The sequence below is a fragment of the Cydia pomonella genome, chromosome 25 (genome assembly GCF_033807575.1).
Source record: "Cydia pomonella isolate Wapato2018A chromosome 25, ilCydPomo1, whole genome shotgun sequence".
Classification (NCBI taxonomy): domain Eukaryota; kingdom Metazoa; phylum Arthropoda; class Insecta; order Lepidoptera; family Tortricidae; genus Cydia; species Cydia pomonella.
Window position 1 is genome coordinate 10,077,205 of NC_084727.1, and position 13,626 is coordinate 10,090,830.

Consider the following 13,626-nt stretch of genomic DNA (forward strand, 5'->3'; position numbering starts at 1 on the left):
TGCGTTAATTTTTTAAATTGGTTATTGTTTCTATGAAAAAGTGGTAAAAACGAAATTGACATGGTTCTTGCTCATCATTTTTATGCTAAACTATGAATTCCTAACGATTTGGCTTAAGAAAAGTCCAGTATTATATATTTTTTTCAAATACAATGTATGGAGCACGAGCAAAAAATCAATATAATTCAAAAGCCGCCAAAATATCCGTAATATCTTCGCAGATGGTTTACCATGAATTATTTGTAATTTTTTGGCATACTTCATATATCTGTAACAGGTGCGGTTTTTTTAATCGTTTATTGTTTCTATGGAAAAGTCCAAAGTAATTTTAAGATTGTTTTGATTGAAATTGATATTTACGAGGATTTTTATGCGGATCTATAGATTTCAGACAATTAAACATGGAAATTCACAAGTTACAAAAAAATAGAGACCTTTTACATCTCCAGATTTAATGTATTTTTAACCATAGAGACTACACATCTCTATTGTATTGTAGTAATTATTTATTTTAAGATTATTATAATGTAATGTTTACCCAGGTATTGGCTGTTGTATTTATAAATGTTTTTATGTATTTTTCATGTCACTATATGATGTTACTATAATGTTGTATTGACTTGTAAAAGTGCCCTTGAGGCCTACTTCAGAATATTGAATTTGTTTTTTTTTTTTATGTATGGAAAAGGTTATAAAATTCAAGATATGTATCTCGAGAACCCCAAACGGAATCATCATATGGCCAGTCCAGACCAGACGGAAACAATTATTCGCCAATCTCAATAAATTGCCTGTTTTAAGTTTTAATCAGGTGGTGCGTCCGCAAACGCCAATTTCGCTCCCCGAATTCTACCACCTATTACCGATAAAGACAAGAATGTCTCCTCCGGTGGTTCGGCCAAGTTTGTCGCAGGCCAACTGACTAAGTAGGAAACATATGCCTTCATATAACCGCGAAAATCGAAGTTCGTCAATTGCGGGCATTTTTCTCTGTCACTCTAATTACGTGTTAGTGAGAGTAAAAGAGAAAGATCCCCGCAATTTGCGAATTTCGGTTTTCGCGCTAGGCCCCCTGGTTTTCTTGAGATAAGCGTCCTCACTTCCCGATTTCGGGCCTGATAATCGTATTCGTTTCACGGAATAAGTATCAGCACATCCTTAACAATATTTTAAACGTAAAAATTACTTAGCTCTAATTGCCAAAAAAGTTCAATGTTTGATATTTTTGTATATGAACCATTTTTTTACATTTTAAATATTGTAAACGATGTGCTGATATTTGGTGAAACGGAAATATATTATTTCTCGGGTCCCGATAAAGTGTGGATGTAATTGGCACTTTAATATTCGATACAACAACCATTACTACCAAGGTCAACAAGATCCTATACCATAAATCTATAAAATGACGACAGCTAGTATAATCATTTGGGTGCTTAAAACCTTTTATGTAAAGGCAAAAGTACACTGCAAAATAAAAGATCCAACTGTATCCAAACAAACACAAAAATAAACTTTATTTATCTATAAAGAGAGTGTCCAATCGAATGGCAGAATTCAAATCTAAAAACCGGCCAAGAGCATGTCGGGCCACGCTCAGTGTAGGGTTCCGTAGTTACTCTTTCGTCACAATAAGCTAAACTGGAGCTTAAAGTATAGTAAATTGCTGACCAAGGCATGAAACGGTACCTTTCACCCGAGTTAAACAAATAGGCAAATTTGCATAATCAGTACCTAATTAAAGTACCTAAGTCTTTTTACTATGAAGGGAAAACTTTTTACGATAACTCAAAAACAGCTAAACTGATCATGTCCGCTATAGTTTTCATTTAATGTCTTTCTTAAGCTCTATTTCCACGATTTTTTTCATATTTTTTGGACTTATGGTTCAAAAGTTAGAGGGGGGGGGGACACATTATTTTTTCTTTCGGAGCGATTATCTCCGAATATATTCACTTTATCAAAGAATGTTTCTTAAAAACCCTTATTAGTTTTGAAAGACCTTTCCAACGATACCCCACACTCTAGGGTTGAAGCGAAAAAAAATTTCACCCCCACTTTACGTGTAGGGGAGGTACCCTAAAAAAAATTTTTTTTTAGATTTTATTATACGACTTTGTCGGCTTTATTGATTTATATATCCATGCCAAATTTCAGCTTTCTAGCACTAACGACCACGGAGCAAAGCCTCGGACAGACAGACAGACAGACGGACATGGCGAAACTATAAGGGTTCCTAGTTGACTACGGAACCCTAAAAATGCTAAACTTTGTAGATCGTAGTGTCTCAAGTAATTCTATAGGTGTCGGACATCTCGATGTAAACAAATACAAGGAAAACAGTGACTAATATGTACGCTACGGTTTTGTTGGGTGAGTTATATTATAAAACGAAATCATATTCGAAATTCAAAAGAATGAATTTATTTAAGTGCCAATTTTATTTAAGTATGAAATAGGGGTTTCTTCAGAAAAAATGATACAGTCAAGTGCAAAAATATGTATCGAAAGAATCGTCTTATAAATATGGTACTACGCTCTTATTACACTGGAATAAGATGCTATTGGACATATTTTTAAGTAAGATGTGTACACCCATATTTTTACACTTGACTGTACTATTTGCTTTTTTTGAAAATTTATTTCAACTAAGAGTCACGAGAACAACTTATTGATTGAAATAAAGAAAAAAAAGTGTCCCCAGCTTTTAATTTTATTTTCGAGGGCTAGACGGTTGCTCAAAACAGAAAGGCGTGGAAGGATCTTGTGGAGTCCCTATGCATCTCCGGGGTGCCTTAGGTCCAACAACAACAACAACTACAGCTTTTCATACAAATTTTGAGTGTCAGTTTTGTGACGGTCGGTCCATACAAAATATAATGCGTCATAAAGCTGACCATGACCTGAACTGACTGAATTGGTTAGTCAATATCTGCACTATGATACGTCCAACGTAGAGCTACCCTATGGCCAACTAGCACGTTCCAGGTTTAGCCAAATAACTCGGAGTTAACCGCTTATACAGGGTTAAAATGTACTGACTGTTTATCTCGAGTTTACCTAATTCAATTCAGTTCATGTCTATTGAGTTAGTGTAGTTACATTCCCTTAATCCTATGTTAGTTACACCTATTATTATTATTATTACGAGCCTATTGTGTCCCACTGCTGGGCAAAGGCCTCCCCCCTCTTCTTCCACTCGTCCTGGTTTAGAGCTACAACTGGCCAGTCTCTCAAAAAGGAGTCTAAGTTATTCCGCCATCGGCGACGAGCGCTGCCGGATCCCCGGTTTGACTCGTGGGGCACCCACTCCGTGGTGATCTTGGCCCACAAATCATTCGGCATGCGGCAGACATGCCCAGCCCAGTCCCACTTTATCTTGGCCACTTTTCGAGCTACATCTACAATCTGAGTTTTAGAGTGCAGCATGGTGTTCCGGATGCGAAACCTATAATTATAAACTAAGCCTCCGGATCCCATATGTACACCATCTCAGTGTTTCCAGAAGGCGCAAGCAGGCGACGCATCAGGGAGGTAGTTCTTACGCATTTGCCCGAAGCAGTCAGTGCGTGCCTCCGCGAACATACCTGACGCACTGCAAAAACGAGGCAGTCCCAACAGCATCTTGAACCCATTGTTGTACTGGACGCGCAGGGCATTGAAGGCCTGTTTAGTATTATATGTCCACAGGCTGCATGTCTAAAAGGTTTGGCGAACCAATGAAGTTAACTTCGAGTTAGTTCGCTAACCCTGGAAAGTGCAAGTGGCCCTTTACTTAGTCCGTGACCAGGTATACGACCCAGAGCGGAATCGTAGCCCATATCTCGCGTTTTAGCTTCTTGATCGTTCTTACCGCGGCCAAGGGATAACCTGGCGGAATGGACGCACCGAACGATAGAATCGTAGATCAGTCGACAGAGCCTAATGACAGTCAAACAATCCATTTTATTTCAGTGATATACCTTTTGGTGCACGACAGTGTCCAACAAAGTCAATCTTTTCAACCTTGTACACTTGCAAATGAGCGAAACGAGCAACAAAATACAGAAATAGATCCAAGTGTCACTGACCATTCCGACTCACCAGACAACAGTTTTCAAGGTCAAAAACACAGATCCGGTCAAAATCAGTCTATATATGACGGAGATACGAACAAATATCAAGACACCTTTGAACAGAGATTAAATATCAGCGGACCCGGACCATGGGAGCAACACACAACTACCACATCTCAAACAACGACTGAATATGTCCCTCTCATATTCGATTATCCTTTAAGTGAAGGCGAACCTTTATCTACTTTTACGTTTTCTAACGACTATGACGAAGTTCATTCTAAAGATGGTATTCAGGATCCTTTCCCCAAGGCAACGGAGGCGCCGAAAGATGAAATAGGAGATCGCCCTACCTCGCAGATCGCAGAACCTAATGACAATCAAACGAATATAGTAACGTAAGTAAAGTCATATTAAATATTACCATTATTATTATTAGGCTAAGGAAACCGCTTACCATCAGGCGGGCCGTATGCTTGTTTGCCACCGACGTAGTATAATATATATATATATATATATATATATATATATATATATATATATATATATATATATATATAAATAAAATAAATAAATAAATAAATATTATAGGACTTTATTACACAAATTGACTAAGTCCCACAGTAAGCTCAATAAGGCTTGTGTTGAGGGTACTTAGACAACGATACATATAATATATAAATATTAATAAATACTTAAATACATAGAAAACACCCATGACTCAGGAACAAATATCCATGCTCATCACACGAATACATGCCCTTACCAGGATTTGAACCCGGGACCATCAGCTTCGTAGGCAGGGTCACTACCCACTAGGCCAGACCGGTCGTCAAAATAATATATATATATATATTTTAGATATAAGTTAGTTATAGTAATCATCTGTATACAGGCTGATTTCGGGGTCGTGGAGCAAGAGAACTATACATCGTACAGAATTCAAAGATGAGCCTAATGATGTTGTTATTATTTATTATCACCAATAAGGATGATTATTTGTCAGATGGCCAGTAGAAAAAAAAACATTTTTGCATACAATTTGGTCACCCTACTCAATGTGACGTCTTGTCGCTTTCCATACAGAGTATGTCAAAAGTCATAGGGTGACCATGATTACTTACTATAAGATAAATTTTACTTAAAAATAAGAAAAAGATCACTAATTATATTTTAATCAAATACTACCATTTGATAATGTGGATCATTTACAGAGTCAAAAAAAGTGGTTCTGGATCACGACCCAGAAATCACCCTGTATATCCAATATTACCAATATATATATGTATACAATCTTTACTTTAGTTCCTTTTTTTAGCATTAGAAAAAAAATAAACAACCTTGACTTGTCTTTTTATAAAAAAAACGCTATTTAAAACCAGTAACGATTACTTATGAAAGCAAAATAATGTAAATGATCGTGTATGATTTATAATTGTTACATATCTGCCATGACTTATTATTCAAAAGTATCTTTCAATAAAAAGACACGTCAAAATAGCTTACCTTCTTTCTGATGCAAAAAAAACGGACTATAATCAAATTTAACTAAGTTTACGCAACAATGAATATTTACTTATGTTGGATTAGTCTGTCATTTCATGATAAGATTTTAACTACCTACTTATCTACAGATCTGCAAAAAAATATTATACGTGGATGTACGTGGATTATTTGACTGGTTCTTCAAACTATTATGACATAAACTTATCCCTGTCCAGGTCATACTCGTATTCTAATCATAATTAAAACAAAATTAAAAATTTTGAAAAAACCCACGACGGTTAAAACGTAGTTGAAAAGGGTGCACAAATAAATGTTTACTGCAGCGCCCTCTGGTGAATGGCCACCGTAACACCTATCTAAGAACATACACCAATCAAACCCGAACCCATCACTGAAAACCGCATCAAAATCGGCTAGTAGTTTTTAAGAAAAATGGCAACATTGGTTTGCACAAACATCCTCTCCAAAGAGCATATAATCACTACGTGATCCTCTCACCCCAAACGCATATACCGTCTCCGTTCCGTCGTGGGTAAAAAATATGAACCGCGAACTCTCAGCTGCCAGTACGTACAGCAAGAAGGTTATTAGCGGATTAATGTCGCTGATTGGTAGTTATTGACATTATATGCATTTTATATACACTTAGCTGTGAACTTAAGTGTAGTTAATAGACTATATTTCGTTTACCAGTTTTGATTTATTCTGTAAACGTACAGTCTTATTTAAATGTGGGCATAATAGGGTTGTTTCCAATTTTTTTAAACGCTTGTATTACGTTCTATATTAACTAAAAGTTCAACTTTTATACTAAAAACAAAATATATCTTGACAGATGCTTTCGCGCACAAAACGCTCTTTGAAAATTGTGTGACGTCACAGTTTACGGTTTGACACATAACTACATACACACGTAGAAGATACGAACTGTCAACTGACATTTGTCATTTGTTGTTTATCGTCGAACTGTCAACAGTGTCAATCCGAGAGTTGTGACGTCATCAGAATCTTCAATGACGTTTCGAGTATGGTCACGTGACGTGTGCCAAAAGATATTTTAAATTCAATATTTACAAAAATATGGTCATTACAGGTCCCCTAAAAGTAGTTTAACATGTTCTTACAATCCAAAAGAATTTATTGGGATACAATTCTGCCCTAAGATTTGTAGATGGAAACAACCCTATTGTTCTCAAGCGCGGCTTCAATTTTTATTTCGTTCACTGGTCGTCAACAATTAAGGACATTGAGTAATAATCCCAAATTTGATGAACTTTCTAAGCTTAAACTTTCATGAGAATTTTCGCATGAAAGTTTACAGAAATTCTCAGAAGGTGAGAATTTTCTATAAGATCTCCACTTGCACACTGCTAAGGGCTTTGGCTTTTGGGACCTCGAGTAACCACCGCCATCTTGGATAATCTATAGTCCTGGAGAACTTCGCTTTTGCAATAGTCCGATGCTGAAGTGATACCTTTCATCCGAGTTAAAAACTCTACTTTTCATTTCGAATACGAGGAAAGTAAAATACATGTGTTTTTTGAAATGCATTACTAATCATTTAGGTAAAAGTACCGTTATTTATGGAATTGGGAGTTAAATATCAGAATGGAAATTGTATAACAAATCCATTTAAAACGAAATTTGAATTGCTTATCATAAAAAATGAAAAAAATACTTAGAAGCAAAATGCTCTAATGCAGAAACCGGATCCCTTTATAGACATAATTATTGAAAGTCATAATGTAATGATTGTCAGATTATCATTAGTCATAATTCTGAAACCTTTTTATCAATTATATGCTCTTTGCTATTTATCCTATAGATAGGTTAGGTTAGGTTAGGTTTGTTTTATGGCAATCCTGAAAAATTAACGCGTTTCTGAGAAAAACCAAATTATGACACGAAAATGCGGACAAACAATACATTATGACTTAAAACGCAATGGGAAACAATAGAGACCCTGCAGAAAAGTATCACTTTCTACACACTTTTTAGAACAACAATGATGAGAAATGGAAATATAATTAAAGCTAATAATAGATTGCTGGCACATTTTCGTTTCTAGTATTGATTCCGACTGGAAACCGCAGACAACTGAGAACATAGATAACAAACGCAAGTCATGGCAAGTCAGCGTGTTCAGTGCACAAGAACAACCGTACCTGAGGGTCTGCGGAGCGTCAATGGTCAGCAGAGCCACAGTGATTTCAGGTGAGACCCTATTAGTTCTATGGTATAAAGAAATGCGTAATATTCTGCAAATGGTGTTAAAGGTATGAAAATCGGTACGATTGATCTCTAGTCCATACAATAGTTACCTATTTGTTTTACAAGGGGGCAAAGTTGTTGTTTAACCGCTCGTGCTAATATTGATACCCGAGCAAGCGAAAATTTCCAAATATGAACCACAAGCATAGCGAGTGGTCCGAGAAATAGAATCTTGAGCGTTGCGAGGGTTTCAAGGCACGAGGGTTAAACAAACTTTGCCTCCGAGTGAAACACAAAATGTTTCACCACACCAACGCGAAGAAACTATTAACTATAAAATACCAAAATATTCAAATTAAATCAAATCCAAACGAATGTAATACTAAAATGATCATTCAAAATCATCTTTTAAAAGTCAATTCTACTAGCTAACATAAGGAAACAACTCAAATTTTGTATCTGATTACTTTGCCCACATGTGGATAAAATGCAACTTTCTCATTAGTTTTTGAACAATCAAGAGGGCCTTTACCAGTTGGTGTGGTGAAAATCAATTTGAGCCGTAGCATCAAAAGAACCGGCTAAGTGCAAGTCGGACTCGCGCACCGAGGGTTCCGTACAAACCTGTAGGTATATAAGTAAAAGTTCACATCACGAATCAAGACAATCGAGTCATATCAATTATTAAAAATATTTGGATTATATGATATAATTAAAAATTTACGGTTTTCTCAATTTTTCCTAAATCTGTGCTAACAGACGTTGTTACTTACCAAATTTCAAGATTCTGTGTTCAAGTACTTTGTAGGTTTTGATTCCCTTGCGAGTGTCGAAAATTTGAGGAAATTTGCGGCATAAACGGCTGTATCTTTTGATTGCGTTGGCTTAGATGTTTGATTTTTTCACAGCTCCAAGGGACAGTAGACTTGAGTATTTGATATAAATTTCGAGTAAGTGTAAGTACCGTGTTTTGGCAACGAAGCTTGCTGAGTTGCCAAAGTGAGGTACGAGATTGAAAAGCTTGATTATAATATACTTATTGTATACTACTTTTTCTGCGAGTCAATAAAAATAATACTTTAAACTAATACCTAAAATCATACAGGTAAACAAGCCAGAAGTATACAGCTATTTAAGATACGCGAGCAGCCGCGATACCTTCATACTCGTGCGCGCCCCGGCCGCTGGGACCCGGCGGGGTGGTCAATGACACCTTCTCGTAACTTATGTGGCCCTGGTACTTGCAAAATTCAATTTTTAGGCAGTTTTTTCCACCGGCATTTTGGCCACCGTAGCCTATGGAGACTAACAAGCAATGGTAAGCGGGTTTCGCAGTCTATGGATGTTGCTATATTAATTGTGTCACATGTGCGTTTATGACTTATGAAGCTTTTTTTCTACTATAGATCCTAAAATAAATAATTCATTTGAGCTATCGTTTTGTTTCGTCCTCTTGACCGCGGCGAGCTGTGATTGGTCCATTTCATTATAGTTGACTAAACCGTTTCGAAATGAAAATTATAGTTGAGTTGGGAGCACATACATGAAAAGTACCCAATTACAGTTTGGTATACGAAATCTTAATTCAACCATTACAGTCGACAAGTAGAAAAACCAATAAACGTTGGTTTCAGCGGCTCATTGTTTCTGGAAGGAAGGCGAGGGGTTGCTGCCGGCATCACAATTCGCAGTAGGTGCTGGCGAAGTGCTGACGTACCGACTGGATGACTACAGCAGCTACCGGCAGCAGAATGACGTGCGTTTGATTATGGTTTATTAAAACTTGACCTGGAAAGAAGGCGAAGGCATCCTCCCAACATCAGAATTCGCAGTCAGCACTGAACAAGTGCTGACATACCGTTTACCAGCGTTGGCCAAACTTTAATGGCAATTGAGCATTAACCATTAAAAATTGAACCGTAAACCGTAACGGACGGTTTTAGTTTACGGTTAAATTTGTAATGGTGTGGTCAACCCGTTTCGGCCAACACTGTTGATTACATATGGCAGCTACCGGCAGTAGAACGACGTTTGTTTCGACGAATTATTATTGTTGAACGAAGGGGAAGGTATCCTCAAAGTTCACAATTTGTTTTCGGCGCTGGTGTAGTCTCAACATGCCTTCATCTCTACCGGCTAAATTACTGGTTCAAGATTGCTATGGTTTGGATCAGATCAGTTAGGTCTCTGTATACAATAGTGTTAGCGATGGTAGAAACTGTACAGTCCGCGGCGTGCTTTAAGCTACATTAATGGCTGAAGAGCCGACTGCAAAACTTCGTACCGACTTGATACCGGTTTACGGTATGTATGAATGTGATCACCACTTTACCGTATGTATGTACCTATGTTGGGATGTGGTATCAGAAGGTACGGTAAATTAAAGATATGTGTTCATTCGTTCACGTTTACTGTGAGACTGCACGGGTTACACGCCGAGCGACAACTATAAATACATAAAGGTATGTTTCGTAGTGATGGCGGGGGGCTACGCCACATCGCAATGAAATGCACAATAGGGTTGTTTCCAATTTTTTGAAACGCTTGTTTTACGTTCTATATTAACTAAAAGTTGCCCTAAAATTCAACTTTTATACTAAAAACGGCTTTAAATATGTTAAATTAACAAAATATATTTTGACAGATGCTTTTGCGCCCAAAACCCTCTTTGAAAATTGTGTGACGTCACAGTTTACGGTTTGACACATACACGAAGTAGAAGATACGAACTGTCAACTGACATTTGTCATTTGTTGTTTATCGCCTAACTGTCAACAGTGTCAATCCGTGAGTTGTGACGTCATCAGAATCTTCAATGACGTTTCGAGTTTGGTCACGAGACGTGTGCCAAAAGGTATTTTAAATTCAATATTTATAAAAATATGGGCATTACAGGTCCCCTAATAGTACATTACGATACAAGTGCGAAAATAGGAAATTCGAAACGAGTGGCGATAAATTAAAACACGACCGAAGGGAGTGTTTTAAATCGACACGAGTTGCGAATTACCTATTCGCACATGTATCGTACAACGTTTTACAGTACATATGGCCCTTTAAATGTTCGACACAGTAACGTAATATGCTACTTCTCGCACTAGTGCTATAAAGTAGCCCCATATGTACTGTAAAAGTAGTTTAACATGTTCTTATAATCCAAAAGACTTTATTGGGATACAATTCTGCCCTAAGATTTGTAGATGGAAACAACCCTATTGTTTCCAATAAAACTGATGCTGAATCCGAATTTGATAGTGTGCCATGGTGGACCTTGCCGCAAGTACAAAAAAGAAGGCCACATCCGGTGCCAAAAGGGGGGCTGATTTAACCCATCTTATAGGTATACCGAAAGTAATAGTTATATGGCAGCAGTTAGAAATTTACATGTAGACACAGAAAAGTGAAATCTGTTAGCATTTTGTTTGCCGGAAGTGCTTTTTTATTATTAATCATTTATTTCAAATAACAAAGATTCATAATACATGGTTAGTAACAGAATAGTTCATTATCTTATCTACGTTAGTATTCTTATATCTAAGGTTTTTATATTAGGTACTATGGCTATGTACACAAATAAATAAATACTCCATTGCAACAGTGCGCACATCACCCCACTACTTGAGCATTGTAAGAGATGTGCACACTGCAGCAATGTCGTATATAAGGACAATCAATCCTATCCGCTATCATGGCCAGGATGCTGTTGCGGCTATCCCGCACCCGCCGCACCAGGGACGCGCATTTCTTTCTGATTGTTGCATAAAAGCAGTCAACTCTCGCTTCCGCAAACATCCCTGATGCGCTGCAGAAGCGGGGCGTTGTAGATGCTCTCAAAGGTGACCATGGGGACCCCAAAAATTAACCCATCTGATACCACCATGAAACCAATTCCAGTCGGTAGGTATGAACCCTCATTTCAGGAATAGATATATAAGTCTGCCAAGGCTTTTCCTGCCGAAACACCTTGACAGACGAGATTATGTAAGCAACGTCACCATCGGTACCCCTAATTATACCCATCTCACACCACCATGAAACCAATTCCAGTCGGTAGGTCAACTTGCCCCCCCCCCCCCCCCAGTTCACTGGCTGGCTACGCCCTTGGTCTCCCCCGTGGATCTGACTTTGCCCGTGACCTCAACATGTTTAAACAGTGGCAAGTTTTTTCTTACGACCATAAACTAATAGATTGAGTTACCAGTTACCCTAGTGTTACCTATTAGAGTCAGACCAAGATAAGTTAGCTGCGATTTTGATAGCCCCAGCGGCGGCATCATGGTTCCACTTTTATGTCCGTCAATTCGCTCTTACATACTTGTTATAACGTGACAGGCATGACAAATGATAAAGAGCCAACCATCTTAGCCCTACATTGTGCAAGTATCAAGTAAACGTCTTAATTTCATAGAAGTTTGGCATTTAATATAACCACCGTCTGGGCTACGAAAATAACTGCCAATTTATCCTGGTTTCACTCTACAGTGTTGATATGTTTGCAGGTAGGGTCAATAAAAGTCCCTCCAACCTTCAATGGAGCCGTGACCAACTACCAGCACGATATCGCGGTGGTACACTTAGCAAAGTCATTCTACGACTCCACTGGAATGAGGCCTGTGTGTATCAGTTTTGATGAAGACCTGGAGAAGGAGCAGATGAAACCTGGAAATATTGCTACGGTAAACCTTTTTGCTTTACTTTTAAATCTTTTCAAAGCAGTTCTAAGAAATTTTGACATGCCAATGCTAAAGGCTGTTATGCAGATAATGAGTTGTAGAGGTTAATCTATTGTCGTGTCTTCCAAGACCTTAGGTGTCGGCCTGCTACAGAGAGGAAAGCTGACAGAGCTCCAGACCCTCAAAGTCCCGTATGTGTCTTCGGAAGATTGCAAGAGGACCCTGGACAAAAATGCTCTGCAGTATTTCACAGAAGACAAGATATGCGCGGGGTTCGAACCAGGGACGAGTCCAGTTTTAGGTAAGTACCTATGACAATAATGCCGAAAACGAGGGTAGTTTGTCGCCTGCCTGTCGCATACGCCGGGCAATCTGTATCGGCCCGCCAACGCGTGCTCCCGTTGAAGCTCTTCGTTACTGATCAAAACGTGTCAAACAATCTTCGACTAAAAATACATGAGTGACCCGTTCTAATATATTTAATAATATTCAAGAAATTCTTCACTTGTAATTTTTTGTTGAGTTTTCAAAAAAAAAAATTTTTCAATATAATACTATAGGGAGCGTGCATGAACTGTAGGAGGCAGCACAGGAGCTGTCAGATTTTTAGCGCGAAGCGTAAATGTGATGTTTATTGTTCCGATGTAGCCCACAAGATGGCAGAACCTACTATGCACAAGAAAACACTTGACGTGTAAATGTGCCTGTTTATGGTTCCGATTCAGACCACAAGATGGCAGACCCTCCAACGCGCACGGCACGGTCCCTATATTAGAAGGGTAGTGGGAGAAGTATAGATAGATATTAGGTGTATGAATTTAATAATACCCATATTTTCCAGGTGAAATCTGCATCCGAGACCCAGGAGCCGGGCTAGCCTTCCACCTAGGCGATAACCAAGACTTAGCGAAAGGCATCGCCGTCCCGTTCCTACGCGGGGTGGCGTCTCGCTCGCACCCGTGTGACGCGAACCAGCGGACTCTATACACGAATGTTCGTATACACAGAGCGTTCTTGGAGGAGAATATACAGGGGGTGGTGGAAGAGTGTGGGAAGTATTACCCGCAGTTGGGCGCGTTGTTGGCAAGGAATGAGAGACAGTTCATTTGTAATTGTTATTGCTAATAAAATTGAGGTTTTTCACAAATAATATATTTTATTTTTTTAATTCTCGTAGGGGT

The 13,626-nt window shown here is 38.3% G+C and overlaps 1 protein-coding gene across 2 annotated transcripts; it reads left to right on the forward strand.

Annotated features, from left to right (window-relative positions):
* The first annotated feature begins 1,919 nt into the window (after window positions 1–1,919).
* On the forward strand, window positions 1,920–13,595 carry LOC133531438 (enteropeptidase-like). Of its 2 annotated transcripts, XM_061869651.1 has the most exons (8): window positions 1,920–2,373; window positions 3,955–4,453; window positions 7,630–7,775; window positions 8,878–9,090; window positions 9,407–9,528; window positions 12,272–12,448; window positions 12,575–12,746; window positions 13,287–13,595. In XM_061869651.1, exons 1-8 carry the CDS (start codon window positions 2,352–2,354, stop codon window positions 13,568–13,570), a joined length of 1,635 nt encoding a protein of 544 aa, XP_061725635.1. In that variant the 5' UTR covers window positions 1,920–2,351; the 3' UTR covers window positions 13,571–13,595. The 2 variants fall into 2 exon arrangements, with proteins under 2 accessions (XP_061725635.1, XP_061725636.1); XM_061869652.1 differs by lacking the exon at window positions 8,878–9,090 and having other exon boundaries at window positions 1,930–2,373.
* Window positions 13,596–13,626: the final 31 nt, after the last annotated feature.